At 30.5% G+C, this 23677-nt stretch overlaps 4 protein-coding genes across 4 annotated transcripts; 1 reads left to right on the plus strand and 3 right to left on the minus strand.

Moving 5' to 3' along the window:
- Positions 1-6626: 6626 nt before the first annotated feature.
- LOC130973563 (uncharacterized) lies at positions 6627-9682 on the minus strand. Its single transcript, XM_057898153.1, has 4 exons — positions 9429-9682; positions 8922-9000; positions 8737-8818; positions 6627-7023 (listed from the first exon to the last, which is right to left on the minus strand). The coding sequence occupies exons 1-4, from the start codon at positions 9556-9558 to the stop codon at positions 6883-6885; spliced, it is 432 nt and encodes a 143-aa protein (XP_057754136.1). The 5' UTR covers positions 9559-9682; the 3' UTR covers positions 6627-6882.
- Positions 9683-12089: 2407 nt separating this feature from the next.
- Positions 12090-13672, minus strand: LOC130973684 (uncharacterized). Its single transcript, XM_057898313.1, has one exon. It carries the CDS (start codon positions 13449-13451, stop codon positions 13029-13031), a length of 423 nt encoding a protein of 140 aa, XP_057754296.1. The 5' UTR covers positions 13452-13672; the 3' UTR covers positions 12090-13028.
- Positions 13673-14685: 1013 nt separating this feature from the next.
- On the plus strand, positions 14686-15512 carry LOC130973759 (uncharacterized). Its single transcript, XM_057898412.1, has one exon. The coding sequence runs from the start codon at positions 14765-14767 to the stop codon at positions 15269-15271; it is 507 nt and encodes a 168-aa protein (XP_057754395.1). The 5' UTR covers positions 14686-14764; the 3' UTR covers positions 15272-15512.
- A 4875-nt stretch (positions 15513-20387) lies between these two features.
- LOC130976812 (cyclin-U4-1) lies at positions 20388-22184 on the minus strand. The gene is made up of 2 exons (XM_057901735.1): positions 21796-22184; positions 20388-20830 (listed from the first exon to the last, which is right to left on the minus strand). Exons 1-2 carry the CDS (start codon positions 22131-22133, stop codon positions 20533-20535), a joined length of 636 nt encoding a protein of 211 aa, XP_057757718.1. The 5' UTR covers positions 22134-22184; the 3' UTR covers positions 20388-20532.
- Between the last annotated feature and the right edge of the window lie 1493 nt (positions 22185-23677).

Raw genomic sequence — 23677 nt, forward strand, 5'->3', positions numbered from 1 at the left:
TAAGAAGAGAAGAAAATCTTCTGTCAAACAAAAAAATAATCATTAAAAAAAGTTCCTTCAAATTCCACATAAATGAAACTCTATTTGTTAATTTCACTCGTTTTATTTCGGATTTTTCAGCACTCATAATTATACAAATATTTTTCATTATTTATTAATTATATATTGAATTATCGAAAGGCATAATATAATTGATACTGCTGTTATAAATTTGATGTCATAACTCGCCACTTTACGCTATAATTCGGCGTTATACCTTACGTCCTGGAATAAAAATGTCCAACCAGACATTATCACTTATTAAAACCTAATAACTACTCTTCAATTCAGATAATCAACGGTAATGTAAACGACCTTTTATACTCAACTTATAAAGGTATGATATCTTATCCTTAACGGACACACTAAATTTACAGTACTAACTTAAACATTAGAATCTCTTTTGCAGGTATATTTCCTTTTTGCTCATACTCTCCGTGAAGTGACATCCTTCTCGACTAGAAGCTTGGACTATTATCTCAACTTATAACTCGGCATTAAAGACTAAAGCTCGACATCAACTCCCTGTAACCGAAGTTACGTTCAGGTTGTTCATATAAGAACAATAATAATAATAATAATAATGTAATAAAATTAATAAATGAATCTTTCAGTTGAATATCACAACATGATTATTTTTTGAATAAATTATCTTTGCTAATTATGTGAATGAAAGTTGCTATTTGAATTCTTAATTTTATACTAATAGGTTAAGTTACTAATCAATGTTCCTTTTCTCTTATCAAAACACATGGTTATCAATATTTGAAATTGAATTAATTTTGATACTTTAATTTAACAATTATATTGATTGATTATAATACAATAGCTTGTTATTACTCATCATGATTTTAATTTTAATCACATATTATCAAATAATTGTACACCACTAATGTATACATTTTAGATTTTCTATAAACATTTAATTTACCTTATAAGGGAAAGCATTGACACAGGTTATAGATGCAATTATTATACCTCTATTGAAATATTTTGTTGTGTAAGGGGAAATACAATTCCAAAACCAGAGAATATTTGAGCATAAACTAGCCTTCTCATTTCTCAAGCTACAATATAATTAAGATTATTAAACACCTAATTAATGTGGGTTGCAATCATCATCATAAAGAGAGTAGAAAAGAATTATGTCAATGACCGAATTATGCACTGATAAAGAGTCATAAACGCCAAAAATAGAACCCTCTCCAATGCAATGTCCACTTTAATTTCGGTTGAATTTTGGGTCCATGATCAAAAGTGATCATTCACGTGCATTTATTTGTGGAAACCTGAAAATAAATAGTAATTAAAAACTATGAATTTTTCTTAATTACGGTTCCCATACCACACCCTATCAAACAAAGTTCAAACAATGAGGAAATTGCATTGTACATCAAAATATTATAACCAAGGTTTAGATTTTAGCGGGTTATCACATTCCCAGTTTGAATTGTGAATGTGTAATAATAGTTGGAGTGCCTTATGTGATTGAAACTTACTAATTTCATTTATTTTTTAAATTTAGGGGTTAAAATTAGCGATTGGTGTAACCGTTACTTGAATTTCATTAATTATAGTATTTAAACTTAAAAATTTGTTCAATTATTATTAGTTAGTTTTTTACCCTCTGTGTATAGTAGCTAAAGTTTGTTATATTTTAACTATAATCAGTTACTTAGATTAACTCTAATATAATTTAACCATAGTTAGATGTATTGTATATTAATCCATTTTGCTGTATTGAATATTTTTGAAATCAATCATTTTAACTTAGTACTGAAATTCTGTTTTTTTCAAATTTTCGTCTCTCTTCTTTTTATTTCTATTCTTTATTTTTGTTCCTTTGCACGCTCTCACCAATTCTTTTTTTCACATGGTGCGGTGAGTGTAGAGGTGACGAAATTTGCGTGCTCTTTACAGTGCGAAGAGATTCGAGTTTCAGTTCTGATTTTTGTGTTTGAGTAGGCATATGTCAATGGCTGCTCCACGGGATGAATTGATTAATCAAACGATCGGTGAAAATGAAATAAATCGAGACTTCTCACCGACAGACATAGAGAAATTTGCGCGGATGATGACACAATTCTCAGCATATCAGACACAGTTCACACGAACAGCAACAAATCCTGGTCAGAACCCATCAAACCCTTTCTTCCTGCATCATGCTGAAATTTTAGGTATATCTCTGGCTACTACACCTTTAACCACTCAGAACTATTACACTTGGGCTAGATTTGTGCTGATTTCTCTAAGAACAAAAAATAGAGTCAGAGTCTCACAAGGCAATTCTCTTTAACTATCTCCACACACATAAAACCAAGGACTTATGAGCAGGTTATTCTTTAAGATTGTTGGAAACAAGCCACTACTATTGAGTTGAAGGCTCTTGAGAAGAATAAGACATGGGCTCTTACTTCTCTCCCTCACAGAAAGAAAGCGATTGGGTGCAAGTGAATTTTCAAAATCAAGTATAACTCGGATGGTTCTATTGAGAGACATAAAGCTCGTTTGGTGGTGAAGGATTTCAATCAAACTACCAACTTTGATTATTTTGATACATTTAGTCCTGTCATCAAAATGACTACTTTACACATTCTCTTAGCCATTGCCGCAAAACAAAACTAGTTCTTTCACCAATTAAATATTAATATAGCTTTCTTATATGGTAATCTTGTTGAAGACGTTTATATAAAAGCTCCCCCTGGGTTAAAGGTAACTTCTAATATAGTATACAAGCTTTAAAAGAGTCTATATGGATTGAAACAGGCCAGTAGACAATGGAATAGCAAGCTCTTCTCCACACTCACTCAATCCGGTTATCATCAGTCACCACATGATCATTCTCTGTTCACCAAGTCTTCTAATGGCAATTTTACAGCCATTCTTATCTATGTGGACGACTTAGTTCTTTCTGGCAATGATTTTATTGAGATTGAGCAAGTTAAACAGCTACTTGATAATCATTTTAGCATTAAAGATCTTGAAAAATTGAAATTCTTCCTTGGGATGGAAGTGACCAAAAGCGCCACTGAAATTTCTTTGTATCAGCGTAAGTACACACTCGATTTACTTGAAGAGTTTGGTCTCTTAGATGCCAAAACAGCCTCTACTCCTATTGATTATTCGAAGTCACTTTCCAAACTCTCAAGTACTACACTATCCGATCTCACTCCCTATTGAAGGTTGATTGGTCGATTGATTTATTTGACCAACACAAGACATGACATTTGATTCGCCGTCAGCAAATTAAACTAGTACCTTGATTGTACCACAGATGTACATTTCACAATAGGACTTCATATGTTTCGCTACTTGAAGGGGTCTCCAGCTACTGGTCTTTTATTTAATTGCTCGAGTGATTTGAAATTGCATGGTTATTCTGATTTTGCGATTGGTTTTTGGATATTGTTTCTTCCTCGCCTCTTCTCTTATCAGTTGGAAAAGTAAGAAGTAGACAATGGTTGTTCGCTCCTCAGCCGAGGCTGAATATCGAGCTTTAGCCATCACAACTTATGAAGGTGTTTGGCTTCGATACATTTTTGGTGATTTTGATCTCAAATCTTAACTTTTTTTTACTCTCTTCTACGACAATCAATTTACCCTCCACATCACAGCAAATTCGGTGTTCCATGAATGGATAAAACACATTGAAATTGATTGTCATACGGTTCGGGATCAAACTCACAATGGAACTTTAAAGCTGCTCTCTATTTTCTCCTCACACCAAGTGACTGACGTGTTCACCAAAGCTTTAGTCCCTGCTTCATTCATTACATTCTATTCCAAGTTTGAGAGAGGGTGTCACTATTACTTGAATTTTATTAATTGTAGTATTCAAATTTAAAAATTTGTTAAATAACTATTAGTTAGTTTTTTATCCTTCGTTAGATAATTGACTATTTTCAATAAACTATTTTCACTTATTAAATTTAGAAATGGTAACATTAGCTGAATCTACGGCTAATTATCCCGTTTCTATTCACTCGGAGAAGGGTCTTGGATTGGATAGGGAACAAGATGGAATCGAGTTTAGGTAATATATATCCGTCTTGGTATATATATAATTTTAATATATAATATATGTAATATATATAAAATAGTTAATAATATTGTATTATATTTAAATTTGTACTTTAATCTATATGATGTATGTAATGATAGTTATATAAATTTTAAAATTTTATTTTATTTGTTAAATTTTAATAATTATAAATATGGATAAGGCAAGGCAGGTACTCGCAGAAGCAAGTTAAAATTCAACTTTTTATTACTCGTAAATAGAAGCATGACGAATTCTATATGAATATTGTAAAGTGAAACGGAGTCGAATAGAACAAAAATCTGCCTTTACTCATCCTACTAAAATTCCTAATTGAGTCGCTCATCATATTTTTCTTTGCACACATTTATGTACTGGAGTTCAAAGAACAACATAACATATTAACATTCACATTTTTCTTTATCATTACACTAAACTATAATTTTCTTTCCCTTCACGCAGATCACTAAATGGCAATTCCAAAAAACGGCAAAACTTTCTCTTTAATTAATTCTATGTTCATTTCTGTGATGATGGATAGGCGAAAAGGTGGATATAAAGGCAGAAAAAAAAAAGAGAGAGAGAGAAGAAATTTTACCTAACATATATAAATTGATGTGTATAAATCTTTGAGAGAATAAATAGCTAATTTAGTCTAAAATTAGATTAAAAAAAAATGTATGAGAGTGACAAGCCCATCTTATTCCTTGATAAAGAAAGAACCATGGTTACCACTTATCACCAGGGATCACAACAGATAGGAGAAAAAAAAGAATGAAGCTAAGAGTGGTTACGTACTTGGCATTATACATTGGCAATTTGGCATTGGTTAATTAAGTTCATCCAAGCTTTTTAAAACAATACATTTTTCTTTTGAAGTAAAATGTGATGCCGATGTAAAAGTGTTGTTTTGATTGCTTTGAAGCAACACCAAATTTAGTTAGAAGATTAATTTGGCATGGTAGCAATACAGTAAAATAAGCTTCAAACAATGTTTTTTTCTGCCATGTAATTTTTTTAATTGTTTTAATTTTATAATTGTAATTAAAAAATTAAACTACTTAAATAATCTTTTGAAAATGAAATTAACATTTTTTTGTATAGAATAGCAGCAAATAATATATTATGTCATAGTCAACACCGGCGGGGAATGATGGATGATCGACAATGTGGATAATGCACTTTAACTTAGATAGTAATGTCTCGAATGAGTGCAATGAATTTAGTCTAGATTGTGTTACTATTTTGTATGAAAATGGCCCACCTACATATACACTTTATAGTACTAAATACTAATTATTAATGCTCATCATACTGCCTCTTTATAAGACCATTTAATATCAATTATAATTTATAAACACAGTTCTATTTTTTACTTTTTTGAATATGCTACTGGAATATTTACAGTTAAATATAGTAATAATTAATTCTGAGCTTGTCGAGTTGAGAGTAACGTGAGAAATAACAAAAAATTAATCACTATATTTAACGGTGAATATTCCAATAATAAACTCAAAAAATAAAAATAAAACTAACTAATTTGTAGGCAGCTCGATGATGAATGAGACAGCTTACCCAAAAGTGAAAATCAAAGTCTCCACACTAAGTTAAGAGATGATAAATCTCTTCTGATCAATCTCTCTCTCTCTCACACCCACACGCAATATATATTGAAATTTTTGGTGAATACTTCTTATGGAGCTAAGTTATATCATTAGACATAACATTACAAGCTCAACTAGCTAAGCTATTTGAGAGATTTTCATATTTTGATGTTTGATTCTTATAGAATATTCAAGAAGAAAAATGCTCGTGGAGAAATCATAAGTGTCATCAACACTAAAATGTGCACCAATGGTTATAGGCTGAAATACTAATCTTGTATTTTGGAGATACTCTTCAATACAACTCGCCTCTCGCCCGATGCATGCAGCAATCCATTGCCCAATAACAGATTCTTAAATGGAGTTTAGATTCGCGATGAATTAGTTATTGACATATCAGGCCGAAGGATACTGTGAACAAAAAAAATAGTCATTTTCCCTTAGTAGTGGAAGACACTTGGTTGCACTTGCATCAAACAGGTAACCTGATTGAGGCAGTTCGAGTGTGGTTTATTAAAATATGTTATGATAGTTAATCAACATAATTAGTTAGATAATGTAATTAGTTAATCACAGTTAGTTTCAGTTAGTTACATCGGCTAGAGTCTATATAAAGATGATTATGTACTGAAATGAACCTGAATATACAATTTCTCATTCATTTCTCAAATCTCTAATATAGTTTAATTGAATTGGTATTTTATCATCTCATCATCATCTAATGGATGGTATTCAACTCTTCTAGTTGGTATCCTCAACTTATAATTTTCAACGCTATTTGATCTTTCATTAATGAGATCTTCAAACCAGGGGAATTAATCCTCTTCTATGAATTTTGGGTTGGTCATATTTTAAGTGGCTATTTCAATTATTGAATCTGCAGCTTTCAGAACTCACAAGAATATGTTATCGATACGTCATAACTCACTCTCTAACAAATTGACTTCAGAATAGAATCAATAGATCATTAAATTTTCAAATCTCAGATGTGCTGTGCAGATAGCAGATAGCAAAATGATAGACAAAAGCAACAATTCATATTGAACATTATACATTGAACATGAATTAAGTTTGCCAAAATAAGATTCAACTCCTAACAAACACTAAAATTATAATGGCCAAAACTGACAAAGATAACAGAAGCAGCTTCGTGCCAGATGTCAGCGATGAAATGGACGAAACCAGTTGTAGAAATGTTCATCACACAGTTGAAGTCAAACCAAATGACTTAACAATTGTGGAGACTCTTTCTGCGAAAGTTCTGGAGGTTATCTTTTTACCTGGCACATGAAATGGGTTTGACACTGCATCTACATAAGCAGCATGGAACCTCCTGAAAAACTGCACAGAACAAACCACCAGAAGTTGCCATGAAGAAATGACATTAAACAGTATAATTCTTCATAGAAGGGTCATACTCATATCCAGAGTGATATCAAAGAAGGAAAGAAGTGGTTAAATCCAAGAATTCATGTTTCTTATAAACCTTTCTCCTTATCATGATAAGAAAGGACACTTATATCTTTTCTGTAAAAGAATTTGTCTAAATGTTATTATCTTATCAAATATGTCCATGAATCCAGCACAATATCCTCATGTGTAAACAATAAAAACACATGAATCAAGCTTTCTTAATTTTTTTCATCAAAAAGAAATAACTAGAACGAAAAAAAAATGACAAAGACAAGATATGTTATACAAAAAGAATAACATAAAACAAAGCAAGAAAATGACACGCACACCATTAGCGAAAGAGCTTAGGAATCACTGTGTTCTTAACAAGGAAAACCCCTATGATATGGAGCGTATTACAGGTATGCAAATGCAATCAACCAAAAAATATGCTATTAGCATGCTAGTCTCTCACCCTAAGACATGGATTGGCGTATACATGATATGTACCAGTGTTGCTCACAAAACTCAACCTAATTTTCCCGTATAGTAAGTTAACAGGGTCCTGACTATGGAGCATTTCAGTTAAAAACTGATAGAGAACAGATACCAGAACTAGAAAATATAACTATGCCATTATTGATTCATGATAGATAGGAGCCCACGGGTCAGATTCATTTATTCTAGAACTAACTCCCATAAGTTACTAAATGAGGGAAATAGGGAGTAGTGATGAGCTGATGGACAGAAGGAATGAAGAGTGCGATTCTGTTTAGAGGGCAGATATCATATGTAACGGGGAAGGAGCTTGGGAATTGCGACTAGGCCCTTGGGAGAGATTGAGATGCTGGCATGCTGTAGTGCTCAGACCTCTGTTACATCTATTTCAGATCTTGTCATACACCTACCAGCTCCAGAAGTGACTATACAGTATACACAATCTCTTACTTGAACCTCTAGCACCTAGATACCAGGGTTTAATCAGTTCAGTATGGATATTTCTTGTTAGCTTTGAAGAGGTGGTAGGGAAGATGAAACCTGTAATATAGTAAATAATAAAAAGAAAAAGACAGAGAAGCACTTCAAGTGGCTAAAATCTCCATTGCCAAACCTCACCAAATCCTTCCTCAGCACTTCTCTCTCCCTGCCCTCCCTTTCTATTGTGCTTGATTCCCTCCAATTCATATCAAAACATGATCTCTCTTCAAATTTCTATTGTGCTTGCCTGGGTTACTAATCCAATCATGAGATAAGGATTACTACGCTGTCTAATTCTCATAGCATCAACCATTTTAACTGTGATATGCTAAACAATGATCAAAATTCTACATACAATAGCAAAAAGGGCAACAGACACTGCCCAATGTAAACATTGTGTCACCCTTCACTGCTTATGTGTAAAAGGCAGAAGCGTTTTCATTTGTGCACTAGATGGGTGCCCCACTATATTTCATAAAAATTAATTTGCATTAAGCAGTTAAATTATATGCCAAAATATTGCCAAGAGATATCCAATAATCACCCCCTATAATACTAGAAAATTAGCCATAGATCTTGGGATCAAGGTATATCTTAACATCATTGCTTAAAGAATTACTCACAAATTAAATACTTGGTTCTAAAAAGACAAGAAATTGTAACCATCAATGCTGTCATACTCACATTTCTAACATCTGCATCTTTAACATCCAGATCTGTCGTAACCAAGATAAACTTCACCTTTGTATTAGTCAGATATCCATACCTGCAAAACATCACGAAACCAACGTGTAAGATTCATGAAATTTATATGTTGGAACTAAAGAAAATCAAACAGAACACACCTAACAATCTACAAATGCACTCACACTTTGAAATTTTCAATAGGATAAAGCAAGCCCAGAAACGTCTCATTCAGCAAAGGTCCAGATTTCTTGGGATTATTCACTGCCAAGTAAACATGTTCAATGAGAGATTCAGAGATACAGCAACATCAAACAGATAAATATATAAAATCTATCCGATATTAAACTTTCACTATTGGAGAGTCCAAAAAGCTCAAGCATTTGGATCAAAGGCAAACTCTATACAGGAAACAAAAGAAAATCCCAAATCTAGAAGAACACCTCAGCTAAGAAAGCAAAATTTGAAATTTTATCCAAGCAGAAGGGTCCCAAAATAATAGAAACCATTTGCATCCAAGTTTAAAACTTGCAACTGCAGATAAACAAAAAGAAGTCCCAAATCCTTAAAAAAAAGGACAAAGAAACCGAAAATCCAGAGTTTGAACTCCAGCTAAAAATAAGGAAAGAGAAGAGAAATTTGATCGGAATTTAAGGGTTCGAAAAAGAGCATGATGGGGAAAATAAACGCACCTCGTTCATCAACAACGTCGAGGGAGCAATGGACAATGTGGTGCAGCTTGAGAGCATCATCTGCTTCCGTGAAACTCTGTATGTATAGCGGATTGTTCTGGTGACCGACGACGGCGACGCAGACGATCATTTTCTCCGGCGAAATGCCGATGCCACTGACGGTGTCTTCCTTATGCGTGCATCACCTTACTACCATAGTTTATACGCCTAAAAATCTAGCTCAGCTGTGTTGTTTTTATTTTTGCCTTTTTTATTTTTATTTTTTTGGTCTTTTAACTGGCATAGTTTCCATATTTGTTTAATCATGTATAATAACTGAAAACAAATTCTTTATTATTATTATTATTATTATTATTATTATTATTATTATATAGTGTTTAAAATATTAGTTTTAATTGCTCAAAACTATTTATTTGATTGGTTACAAAGAAATTAGAGTAAATACCCAATTCGGTCATTGTCCATTTTTATGAAGGACAAAGCGATCTCTGTCTAAAAAAAAGGACATTTTGACTCTTAACCTTTTTATTTTGAGACAATATAATTTCTCTGTTAAAAAATTATTTAAATAATAATAAAATTGGTTTTGTGGGGGTTTTATTTGTATTATGTGGAGGATTTTAAACCTTCATAAAATTATTTTCAATAATATACCTAATTACTACCACTGTATTCTTTATCCTCATTATTATGACTTCTACTTCTATTATTTTTATTGATTTATCATCATCATTATCTCTTCTACCGTCATCATCGCTAATACCAATATTATCAACATTAAAGTTCTCTTTTTCATTTTTATTCAATGTTATTTTTTTCTTTTAAAAAGTATTTGTACTAACATTACTATTTTTTTTGTGACATCATTTTCATTGATAGTTTTTCTTTACTTAACCACCATTAGTGAAGAAATTTTTGAAAATAAATTTATTAATAGTTTGTGAAGGTTTAAAACCCCCACAAAATACAAATAAAACTCCCACAAAACTAATTTTTATTATTATTTAAATAATTTTTTTTAACAGAAGGATCATATTGTCCCAAAATAAAAAGGTTGAGGGTCGAAGTGTCCCTTTTTTTTGGACAGGGATCGCTTTGTCTTGCATGAAAATGGACAAAAACCGAGTTGGGTGTTTACTCCAAAGAATTACTTGGTTGGTTACAAAGAATGAATTTTGATTAAAAAGAAAATTACCTATAATTTAAAGAAAGCTTTAAGCACTTGGCATTTTCTAATATAAAAATGTGTAAACAATGATTAAGTTAAAACCCAAATAAAAATTTTTAAAATTACCTATATTATTTTCTCAGCAGTTGGAAGTATTTTATAATTTTTTTATTAAATTTCTCTAAAATAAAGAAGTGGATAAAGTGATAAAATGGGATCTTAATTTCTCTTGAATTAAAATAGCAAAATTCACATGTTATAGAAATTATAAAGTCAATAGTGATTAATCTTTTATTTTATTATTTTACAATTTTTCTCGCCTTAGAGTATTTTTTTTTTCAATTTTTAATATTTAATCATGTGACTTCATATTTTATCTAATTGCTATGGTTAAATTATTTTCCTTAGCACTCCAAAAAATTCTCTTTCCTGGCATGCTTTAGTCAAAATTTCACAATAAGTCAATAACACAACTGAGTGAAACTCAAAATTCCGAAAGAGATGTTGATTGGCACAACCCATTTGGAAGGCCTTATAAAATCTGATAAAACTTTTACTGTAGAGACGTTAGGGTGTAAGATTTCACCTTACCTATATTCTGATCAAAGAAAAAGGCCTGAGCTATAATAGTCACACAAAATCAGAATCTTGGCTAGTGTTAGCCATTGATACAATGTAAATGTTCATATTTCTTGTCCAAAATTTTCATCAAACATTAGCTCTTTCCTATATTAGAACCTCTAAATTGTCAGTGTGATGCTTCTCTTCTTGGCACCGGTTTGGAAGCCTCTGCCATAACATTATTAACCTGAAATGGATAACTTAAAGCTTCTAAACCATAACACTGCAGTTTTCTAAATAAAGAAAAAATGCACCAAATACATTGACGTCTAAATAAGCCTTAGCTGCTTTCCAACGAAGGAACATCTAATCTAAGGGATTAAAGAAGGGCATTCATTTTGGCTTAACATAAAAGTCGGTTCTTTGTTGCTTCCATTTAAGGAAAAAAAACACATAAACTTGCGGCTCTATTTAATTCTTACTGTAACACTTAATTGCTTTGAATACTTCAATTACAATCATTTTAAGAGTATAATACTGTCATACAGATAAGATTAGTCAAAGTCCCAGAACAAGAGAAGATCAAGAAGATAGTAGTCTAACAAGTGAAGATAGACATAGATTAGGAAAGAATATATTTAGACCAAATAAGGACTCGGATTTGACAAGCTTGTCTGTATGAGAGGAGGCAAGGATCATCTGATCCACTCAAGCAACGGCGATTGGTAATTGGCAAAGGCAAATCCAAAATTTTACCACAAGGGGAGCCAAAAAGAACTTGCATAAGAGATGGACTTCCAAAAGTAAAACTTACTAAGACCAATAATGTTAGGGAGACAAAAAAAAAAGCCAAAAAAGTCCAAATTTGTCTTATTTAATATTTATTAATTGTTGACAATTAATAAATGCTAAAGAAGTCAAGTTTGGACCATTTTTTTTCTCCCTAGCATTACTATACTAAGAAATAGAACCATAATTTACTTTACAGAGAGATCAGCATTTAAATATATGAAGGGGTTTATATAAACACAGATACAAAATTATAAACTTGGGAAGATCGCTCCAGCCATTCATTCACTCACAGTTACCGGCCGATACCAAATCTAGTTCTCTCAGGCTATGCTGCTATAGAAACCGAGTTTCAGAATTTAAAACAAAGGGAACATGGTGAGTAAAGCTATTCATCCATTGATCTTTCCAACTACTTCATACTAAGACTGCCAAAATCCCTCAATTCTACTGATCACATTGTAACATTCCTATGCAAATTCGGACCAACCTTTTGAAAGATAGTAGCCAGGAGCTGATGAGGAGCAATAATCAATCAACAAAGAAAGCAGCACATCAAAAACTATGAAGTGAACATAGATAAGTAGCTTGAAGATCACCAAGTTGAAACTTGGAAACAAATAACCTATCCTCATAAAAAATCTCTAGTCATGTCCACAAAATTTCAAACTAATAAGAACAAAATATTGTAGCATCTATAATTCAAGCATTCCAATCTAGCATTATTGAAAACTATCCAACTCTCCTCAAAATTACTACTGTAATACAGAAAGATACGCATTCGAAGCTGGTAAGTTGAAAAACTACTTCTTACAGGGCTTTATTGATAATATTTCACATGTTATTCCGTTCCCAAGTTCAGCAATCATGAACCACAAATCCAACAAGACAAAAGTCATAAATATCAAGATGTAATTGCCCCCCTTTTTTTTAATCAAAAATGAAAATTTTCATATTGCAATGAATTCCATGGAAATTGGAGTTAAAACCCCAGTAAAACCCTTAGTCCTCATGCAATTCTAAAAAATCAACAAAATCCAGCTATAAAAATCACATAGCAGCACAAAACCAAAATCCCTAATTCAAATACTCTTGATGATGTTCCTACTCCGCAAGAACCTCGCGATTGGCGGCGTCAGCATAACGGTGATCGGAACCCTAACCGGGAACAACGCCTTGTTGCATAGCAGAGCGAGCGTGAAGGCACCGCCGGCAGAGGCAGCGAGCTGCGCAGTCCTACTCTTGGGCTTCTCTTCGTCGTCAGCACCGTTGACCATAACAGGGTCAACGGAAGAAGAGGAATTAAGGTTAGGGTTATCAGAATTAGGGTCTTCTTTATCGGAAACAGCACCCATATGAAACTTTTCGAGCACGGACTCGACGTCAACGTTGTTCCTTATTGCAACGTAGAGGCCACTGATGGAAGCGGCGGAGACGCTGCAGTGAACGCCCAATGCTACTTTGCCGTATTTTTTGAAGAGCTCGCGGAACCTACCACCCGCCATTACTGTACTTTTTTTACGGTTTTGGGTTTCGATCAGGTACGAGGAGGGAGGGAAAAAAACGAATTCGTTATGAAACAGTTATGTTGTGTTGTCTGTGATTGAGTTGGGTGATGATTCCTTCTTTCGTTCTTCCAAAGAACTGTTAGGAAGATCTGTGTAGGGTTTTGCTGTGCAGGGATGACAAGAAGAAAGGGGTTTTGCATTGTTTTTTTGGGCATCGGAAATTGGGCTTATGGTTGGTTTGGGCTTCAAAGGAGGCCTGACTAAACTTAACAAGAATTAACGATTGGTCGAGTGGCAGCTCACTCGTCCGTCTAAGAAAGTGGCGAGGGTTCAAATCCCGTCTTATGCATATAATAATCTATTGGCCAGCGGCAGACCCTTAAATAAAATTCAAATTCGCGACGGATTAATTCTTGACCTGTCGAGACGAAGGATACCGTGGACAACAAAAAAAAATTGAACAAAAATTCTCGTATCCGCGCAAATTAGTCTTTGGGCTACTGAATTGAAAAATATCGTGGGCATCCCAAAAATGAACAGCGTGTTTTATCCTAAACATAAAAGAACAGCGTTCAAAGTATTGAAACGTACTTTTATCCTCTTCAACGTGTTTCACAAACACACCCCTAGTAGTTAATTTGCTAAGCTACTTAAGTAAGTATCAAAAATTCAAATACTGCCTTGTGCATGCAATAATCATATAATAATTATTGTCTACTGTCAAACCTTTAAATAAAACTATGATATGGGATGGATTAATCCCTAATCTGTCAAACTGAAAAATACCGTAGGAGGCTCAACAAAAATAACAAGAATTAAGAACTCAAATCATACTTAATTATACATTTGACAAAAAAAAAAAATTATAACTTATGTTTACTTGTTTTTTTTAATTTTGTATAGTATTTTTCAATCCATAAATCAAGCTGTAAAGATTTTTATTTAAAAGTTTGCTGGATACACAACACAACAAAATTTGAGCCTCTGAACTAATAATTCAACTAACCTAAGTTGGTTTGATCTTTTCTATTTAATTTGACCAAGTCTGGGTTTGAGTTAGTAGTACAAGAAATTTACGTGGTCCACTACATAGGTCTGTTTCAAATTTGGAACCAAGAAATTTCCTCAGTGACCAATTGATCTTTACACTAATATTCTACGCTTAAAGTTGGTCCACGACTCAACCAAGAAATTTCCTCAATGATCAAGAAAATAAGAAACTACTACATACACTGTCCCTTAAAAGTTTCTTTGTTGAAATATATATATATATATAAGGCACCCAATTGATCATTGCACATGCACAAAAAATGGTTATTCCAATTGGTATAAGAAAAAATTGGTTCAAATATTTTCAGTATGAAGAAGGAAAAGACACACCAAGTGACATTAGAAACATTCTTCTAATAATCTTCACACTGGTGGCAGCAGTTACATTCCAAGCTGGGATTAATCCTCCAGGTGGTGTTTGGCAAGATGGTGAGAAAGCAGGAAGAGCAATCTATGCTTCTCAGAAGAAAGCTTATTATGTTTTTCTCATCTTCAACACTCTTGCTTTCTCAAATTCAATCTTGGTAATTCTGTCACTTACACATAAGTTCCCTTTCAATTTTGAGATTTGGGTTGCAACTATTTCTATGGCTGTCACTTATGGTTCCTCTGTTTTTGCTGTCACACCTGGGAATTCTGTTAGATTTCGTTATGTTCTAATTACTGCTGCTGGTCCATTTGTTTTGAGAATTTCGGCTTCTATTTTTGGCTTATTGTTAAGGAAATATGTTCCTCATCACAATGAATTAAGCTTAGGTCATGGTTGATCTTTGTTATGTTAGATTTTATGGGATGTTAGATTAATTTTAGATTATAGAATTTGTGGCATGTTGGTTAGTTCTAGAAAGAAAACCAAACCATGAAAGTCATGTGTGGTTGGCGATTCTTGTTAGAAGAATTAGTTCATACAATTGCTTCAATGAAGATTTTGTAGTTGACTTGAAGTGCTGGTGACATGGTCTTTGTTACTGGCCTAAATCAATTTAAAGTTATCATATTTTATATTCATTGATTATTTCTAAAATAAATATATAATATTAGATATAATAAGTATATAACTTCAAAGGTTATATTCATGAAATTATAGATGTTAAGTTAAATAAAATAATTTTAAATTATTTTTTTCTAACATTGCTGATATTTCATAATCTCAATTATATCTAATTGGTTTATCTTATACCAATTGTCAATAAAAAAATGTTAAAAATGTAGCTGGAATATCTTTTAATACTGTAAATGGAACAGCAATGTACCAGTCACATGTGAAACTGAAAACTGAAAATTATCCAATATCCCATACTAAACATTATTGGAAAACTAATAAAATAAAAAAATCACATAATAAGTTGACTGGGCTTAGTCTTCTTTGATAGGATCCATATTTGTTTTGGGTCCAGAAACGTCAAGCCTGTTGTTCTAAATGGTGTCATTCACCAAAATTTTTTAAATAAGTTGACATTCTTTTTCTTGCATTTAAGCTAATATTCCTGAAAAAAAAAGGCTAATATTAGAAAATTTCTAAAGTTTTTTCACCAAAAATGTTAGTTGTGAACATTCTCCTGTATTTATTTTGATAATAAATATTTATTTTGTATATTTTAATAAAAATTTAATTTTAATATATTAATAATATATATAATTTTATACGATTATTTAATCAGATTCAATTTATACATTCAAAAGACTTTTTAAGCAATAAGTTTAAAAATTAGTATTTTTATCAATATAATAAAATATAATTGTTATTTGTATAATTAAATTCTTTTAATAATACTCTCCTTCCTTCTCATAACAATTATTTTTTTTTACATTTTAAATTTAGTGATAACTTAGAGTTTGCATTTATGAGAAGGATGAAGTATAAAATACCTAAAAGATTTATCTAAACTTATTTTATTAGTTTTCGACGGTATTCTTCAATTCGGTAGGTCAATAACTAATCCGCTGCGATACTGAACTTTATTTAAGGACTGCATATACAAGATGGGATTCAAACACGCAACACTTATTTAAGTGGACTAGTTAACTAACCGCTAGACTAACTCAACTTAATTAGATTTATCTAACTTATAGCAAACTCATTTCCAAAGCAATCGTGTACGGTTCAATTCATAGGGTGCCCCTTTATGGCTTTATATGTAGCACTTTCATTTGGTCAATTAAATATGGCTACGCTAATGTTTGGTTAATGAATAACAATCGGAAAGGTTCATATTGCGGTGGTTTCAACCACCATCATCATAGCCAAAGAACTTTAGCAAACATTTGCTATCATAATTAATAGCTACTATAGCAATGTTATTGTCCAACGATTGCAAAACCAAGCTTTGCATTGAGCCATGAAAAAAGAAAGAGAAAGAAATTAAAACCAAACGTGACTTAATATAATTCAAGGGAAGTCGTTTCCACCAGTTAAATTCTATATCTTCCATCTCATTGAAACTAGAGTTTATATGATTTAATTATTGTTTTTTGTCACTCCTAACATGTGAAAGTTAAGCAACCATTTTCCTACAATTCTTTTTCCATCACGCAAATCCATCAATTGCCGAAAACAATGGTAGAGAAATGTTATAGGCATTAGGCAAACCCTTTAAGAAATATATGTTATTAGAAATAATAAATAAATTAGTAGGATTTGAATTTTTATTTTTGTAATTTTCTTTAAAAAAATGATTAACTTGAAATATTCTATTTTAATTTTAAACTATTAATATAAATATAATAAATAAATAATTAAAAATTGCTTAATTAATAAAGTACTTAAAAAATTTAAAGAATGAAACATTTTTATATATAAAAAATAATCATTTAAGCTCAATTTTTCTCATGAATTTGGCTAACAAATTTTGTTTTATTAAAAATACTTAGTGAGAATATTTAATTGAAAATCAATGATGACAAGGATTTAGAATTTGATAATAAGTATGTAATGAGCTAGGGATGAAAATGGTAGTAAAATGATAGTATTTTCTCCTTTTAATTTATTACCCGTTCGTTGTAGCTATTTTAGTATTTTAATTATAGAGGGAGTATAAGAATTAATGGAGTATTTGTATAATATATTTAATGGAGTATATGGATGTTCGATTCAATAGGATATCATATGTTTATTATTTTTGATATTCGAATAGTTATTTTAGATGATATGGGTATATTGTATTTAAGAAATTAGTAGTATTTTATCATGGATGTTATTTTTTAACTCATATTAAATTAAATAAATAGCCCATTATACACATTGTATAAATATTTCATTCCCTCCCTAACAAAATTCTTATAGATATTATATATCTTCCCGTATTTCGATAACTTTTCTGTGTTTAATAATCAGTCACCACTCACCAATGGTGGTGGTGTTATTGGAATAGCTTATAGATCCAGCAAGAGAATATATATATATATATATATATATATGGAAAGAAGCTAATATAAGTGAGAACACTTATATTTAGAATAATATTTTTTTAATACGAGAGTTAAATATAAAATATTTTAGACTCGAACAAAATAAATAGAAGGCAAGCAAGACTAGTTTTCATCAGATCATTAGTTTCAAAGCAAAAAAGCTTGTAAGTAAATTAAAACATATATAGTGTCGGTTCCTCATTCAATCATTCACTTTTAGTTGAATTAAATTAAAATAGAAATGCAAAGCTCCCAAACGTAGCGTCGGCATTGAAAATTATTAGAAGAGGCTGAGCTGTAAATAGAATAGGAAGTGAGTTCGGCTAACTCGTAAATCAACTCCAATTCAATTTATTAACAACTTACAAATTATATATATTTATTATTTATTATAAAAAATTTGCATTAATATATATTATTTATTTTATATTTTTAGTTTATGCTAATATGTCTATATTTATTTTATTTAAATATGATCATGCATTTAAGTTTATATGAATTTATGGTAAATTTAACTTAAACTTTACAATTCTATATGATTGTAAACGAGTCAAATTGTAAATCGAATTCAATTTTCATAAAATAAATTTAACTTTGACTAGGATTTACTCAATTCGCCTTGCTTTCATCTCAAGTTTTATGTTATTAGTAGCATGAAAATGTATAAAAATTATGGAGTTGTTAAAATTAAAACTTAAATACTATTGAATATGATTGATAATAAGTACAGCAATTTAAGTTTTCTTTTTCTTTACCTTTAAAATAAATTTTTATTTAATTATTCTTTTAATTCTATAATTTTACTAAATTTATAATTAAATCTTTGTATTTTTTAATTAGGTTCTTACATTACTGTTTTTAATTAGTTTTGAAATAATTAAGTTTTTTCATATTAAAAATATTAAAATTAATAAAATATTTTTCCTAAAAAATATATTATCAAAGATTTAGTTAAATTCTTGATTTAAAATAGTTTTAATTTATAAAAAAATATTCTGTTAATTTTAATATTTTTATATTAACAAAAATTTAATTATAAAATTAAAAATAATATAAAGACTAATTTAAAAAAATATATAATAATTTAATTATAAATTTAATAAAAATATAAAAACCAATAAATAATTAATTTTTTTTATAAATACATTCTGTAGATATTTTTATTCAATATCCACAAAAAGATCTTTTATATGGGTCATGAATTTTAAATCTAATAAATAGATTGGTGTCAAGCATTCTAAATAACAAAGAAGAAGAAGAAGAAAAAAGGGAAACCGACCAAACAGTGAAGCTTTGTGGTTGTGCCGGCAGTCCAAATAACACTTTGCAACTTTGGTTTCTTTCTCTCTCCACCACCAACCATAAATTCTGGTTCTCTATTATTGCACATGTTCTTTCCTTCTCTTCTCATCAATCAACACTTACACACAAACAACTGTCAATTACCACAATCTGTCTTCCCTAGCCAATAAATTAGTTTAATTAATTAAAATAAAAAAACACAAACAAACAAATAAATACATCAAATTAAAATGGTACCTCTTAATGTACTGTGCACATCATTCTTTTGTCCCCTTTCGGCCAAACTGGCTTATGTACCCACCAAAATAAATATTTACTACAAAATTAAGCACGTTACAATTTATTTTTTTTTTGGATAATATTATTATGATACGTTATATTGTTTTTAGTTCATCATGTACTATAATAACCTAATGGTATATAAGGTTATTTCAATCATGGTAGTTTTTTTAAATTTTTTGGGTAAAATATATTTTTTATTTTTAAGTTTGTCAAAAATTTTAAAAATATTTTTAAGTTTTATTTCGTTTTAATTTTGTCCTTAAAACTTTCAATTTGTATCAAATATATTTCTAACAATTAAATTTTCAGAAAGTTTAAGATCAATCCAATAATAATACATGACAATTAAATATATTTCTGATATATAAATTTTCAATTTTACCATGTGAAATTATTGCTAAATTAATATTAAAATTTTTAAAAAATTAACCGTCAGGGTATTTTTGATGCAATTCAAAAAGTTTTAGAACAAAATTAAAACAAAATATAATTTAAAAATATTTTTAAAATTTTTAACAAATTTCAAGGATAAAAAAATATGTTTTATTCTTATTTTTTTTATTAATTATATCCCAAGTAGTAGTTACGTTGGTGTATGTTTCTAAATTTCTTTCCTTTTATTTACATTACAATAACAAAAACAATGCAATTGCAAATTGTCTTTAAAAATTCCAATAGTGGATAAGAAGATACAACGAATTAAATTATTATTATACTCAGACTTTTCTAGCCAGACTGTAAAGAAGAGACAACAATTATCTGTACATTGCCAAGAATGCTTCATACAAGAAATTCAGAGATGCAAAAAGAGTTAAAAAATATACTATTAAATTTGGTAAAAGATAAAAAAGAAGAAAGAATTGGATAGAGAATGTGAGAAGTAAACAAATTAGCAAAGTGGTCCACAACTAAATTATAATTAATTTTTGCCAATATGTAATTGCATTGTCACACTACTACATCTTCAACTACAACTAATCAATATACTACATACTACACAAGCATTGAGAAAATGCATGAAAATAAAATTAAAATATCAAACAGCTAATTGTTGTTGTTGTTGCTGCTGTTGATTTTGATGGGAAGATTCATCATCATTGAAGCACAAATGGGTTTTTAGAGATTTTCCTAAACTTAGGGAAGAAGAATTTTCAAAATCCAGCTGAGGTTGCATCATAAGCATTTCTTTTTGGAGATGGCCACAATATGCTTGGAATGTGCCAGGTGTCACATTTAAATGGAACCCTAAACCAAATAAGAAGTCAACCTCAAGAAAGTTCATCTCTATTGTGGTGATTCCTCCAACTTTTGCATAGTAAGCATTGTTGTAGTACCTGTTGATTTCAAATCACATGGTGAGCAATTGTTGAATAAAAAAAATGATCTTTGTAAAGTAATTATCTTCAAAAAGTTAATAAATAAATAGTTGGTAATTATAGTAAAAAAAAAGTGATCAATTTTAAAAAGTAGAAAAGAAAATAAAGTTGAGAAAGATATATAATAAATAAACGAGATCCACATCATAATTGTATATTTATAAAAAAAAATGTCAGATAATATTTTAATTGTAGAAATATCATATTTAATTTGTTGTTCAATAGAATGTGATTTTTTTTATATTTTATTTTTAAGTTAAGATATTAGCATGCCAACCATTTATGATATAATTTGTCCCTTTTAAGTTGGATGTCTCTATGCTAATTCAACTCCAAAATTATATATATATGTTTATATTTAATTTGAGAATTTGATAAATCATTGTACACAAAAGGTAGATGCTAGGGTGCATGCAATAAAATGGTGGGGTCACATGGGTGGGTTGTCTCTGTCTAATGGTAATCCAGCCTGGACATATGGTATTATTCACAAGAAACATTATATTCTTTAAACAAGTGAGGTCTTTATCAAATTTACAAGTTTGTGTTATATAATTATGATATAAAATAAAAAAATTCAATAAGTTTTGATTAATAGGGTAACAAATGCAAGATCTATCTATGCCTTTTCAGAGTAAAAAGAATGATGTGTAAAATTTCATGGATAAACTCTTACTGTATATATATAATTTTATTATTAATTATTATTTCTACCTTAATGCCAAAACAAATCTTTAGAGTTGAAATAATTCAAAATCTAACATTGAGAAACAAGGATTTTCAAAACACATGCTTTCATATGATTAGGTGTATCTAATAACTAACACCATCAAATTAAATCTTAAAAAGAAAAAAAATTAAAGAAAGTGCTAAACTTGATCATCCAATAATTCATGATTAACATTAATAATTAAGATACTTACATGTCATCCATGAATTTAGCAGCTACCATAACACTGGTAATTAGTAACCTATGAACATTGAAGGAGTTGATTGGCAAAGAGGGTTGTCTCTGAGTGAATCGATCAAGATAAACATATGCAACAATGTAGCAAGAAGGACTACAATTTGCATACTTGAAAATCCTCTCAAGATAGCTCTGAATTGATATGGTTGGTCTTGTTAATCCATGGAAGACAGAGATCTTCTGATGCAAGAGTTGTTGCTGGTTATGATCATTGGATTCAGCTACCCTTTTGAGCAGAGAAGAGAGGAAAGCTACCACCTTTGGCATCACACTTGGATTCTCAAGCTCTGCCATGGATGCTGATAGGCCAATTCTCAGTTAGGTACAGGAATGCTTGGAATTTTGATGTCTGGTAGTGTGGTTATATATATATATATATACACATAAAAGTTTTATGTAAAGTAAAACTAGTGATATATAAGGTTGTTAATGGTTGGTACTTTTCTTGGCCAAAATGCCCCTTTGTAATTTAAATTAGGACAGTGCTATTGGGACAACAAAAACATGTCCAACAAATTATTATTAAAATACTTAATTGAAAATTACTCGTGTGAACATGTTTTTATATGATTTAATATGTTTGACTAAAATATTTAATATTGTTACGGCTCTAGATCGTACGTAAATAGTTCATTTAAAGACATATAGGTTCAAATAAAAAATGCATCCATCCGATTTTAAGGCGACGGCTGACTGGTAACTCTCATTCTTAATCCTTTTTAAATATTATGAATAGTTCTAGATTAGATAAGATATAATACATGTTCATATCAATCAACTTGGGTTGGTCGAGTGGTCAGCTTACTCGTCCGCTTAAGCAAGTGTCCCGCCTTGTGCATGCAGCAACTCATTGGTCAGCGACAGACCCTTAAATAAAGCTCAGGTTCGCGACGAATTAGTCCTTAACCTGTCGGGTTGGAGGATACCATTTTGGGTAAACCAAAAAAATAATAATACATGTTCATATCTCAATTATCATTTTTATATGAAAATATCTTCTATAAACAATGATCAAATTATAATACATGCTTTAATTATTCTTTCTGTGAATTTTATTTTTGTTTCTACTTAGAAATTATAAAGTATGTCAAAAATGATCATTTTTTAAATTAAAATTACAAATTTTATACACGAATTACTAACTAAAAATTATTTAGCACAGATCAACCTTCATTAGTTATGTAAATAATACTTTTGTTTAAATTAAGACATGCAAGTTGGCATTTGTTGTGGCTTATGTCCTTTTCGGCTTAAAAAGTTTTTGGTTATTGAGTTGGGCAATGATTTTCCTTTTAATTTCAAAACTTGACTTGCAAAAGAGGGAAGGAGGGGAGGGGGTGTAGGTTGTGTTTATTGTGAATTTTGATGTCTCTTTCTTGCAAAATAAAACTAAATTGTGGTTTTCCGGTGATTAATTTTTTGACAATGGAGATGGTATTCCATACCATCATGTGATTACATGTGAGAAATTTGAGAATGTAATGTAAAGGGTCCCACTTTTTAGGGGGACCTTAGCATGTGTTTTGATTCTAGTACAAGTGGGTAACATAACATGGATTTGCTATGTTGTTGGTCCATAGCAAATAGTATATATATGCTACTTTTATTTTGTTCCTACTTCTTTGCACACCCCTAAACGAAAGAACAAATTAGGATAATAAAGCTATTCCTTTGGGTTTTCAAACATTGCTTCATGTGATCCTAATCAATTTTCTAGCTTCAATAATAAAGTTGCTCACTATTCTTTTAAGGCTTATCAAGGGATCTAACCTTTGATTAGATTAAGAGTTTTGGCATCTAATTAAAGGATAAGAAGTAAGAGTTCATTACTTTGCTTA

The sequence above is a fragment of the Arachis stenosperma genome, chromosome 4 (genome assembly GCF_014773155.1).
Source record: "Arachis stenosperma cultivar V10309 chromosome 4, arast.V10309.gnm1.PFL2, whole genome shotgun sequence".
Lineage (NCBI taxonomy): Eukaryota > Viridiplantae > Streptophyta > Magnoliopsida > Fabales > Fabaceae > Arachis > Arachis stenosperma.

Excerpts from the sequence above, each read along its gene's own strand:
- LOC130973563 (XM_057898153.1), bottom strand. The coding sequence starts at position 9,558 with ATGATCGTCTGCGTCGCCGTCGTCGGTCACCAGAACAATCCGCTATAC. Across the intron at positions 9,001-9,428 it reads CGACGTTGTTGATGAACGAG|TGAATAATCCCAAGAAATCT; the intron begins GTGCGTTTATTT and ends TTTACTTGGCAG. Across the intron at positions 8,819-8,921 it reads CCTATTGAAAATTTCAAAGT|GTATGGATATCTGACTAATA; the intron begins GTGAGTGCATTT and ends GATGTTTTGCAG.
- LOC130973759 (XM_057898412.1), top strand. The coding sequence starts at position 14,765 with ATGGTTATTCCAATTGGTATAAGAAAAAATTGGTTCAAATATTTTCAG.
- LOC130973684 (XM_057898313.1), bottom strand. The coding sequence starts at position 13,451 with ATGGCGGGTGGTAGGTTCCGCGAGCTCTTCAAAAAATACGGCAAAGTA.
- LOC130976812 (XM_057901735.1), bottom strand. The coding sequence starts at position 22,133 with ATGGCAGAGCTTGAGAATCCAAGTGTGATGCCAAAGGTGGTAGCTTTC. Across the intron at positions 20,831-21,795 it reads GCTAAATTCATGGATGACAT|GTACTACAACAATGCTTACT; the intron begins GTAAGTATCTTA and ends TGAAATCAACAG.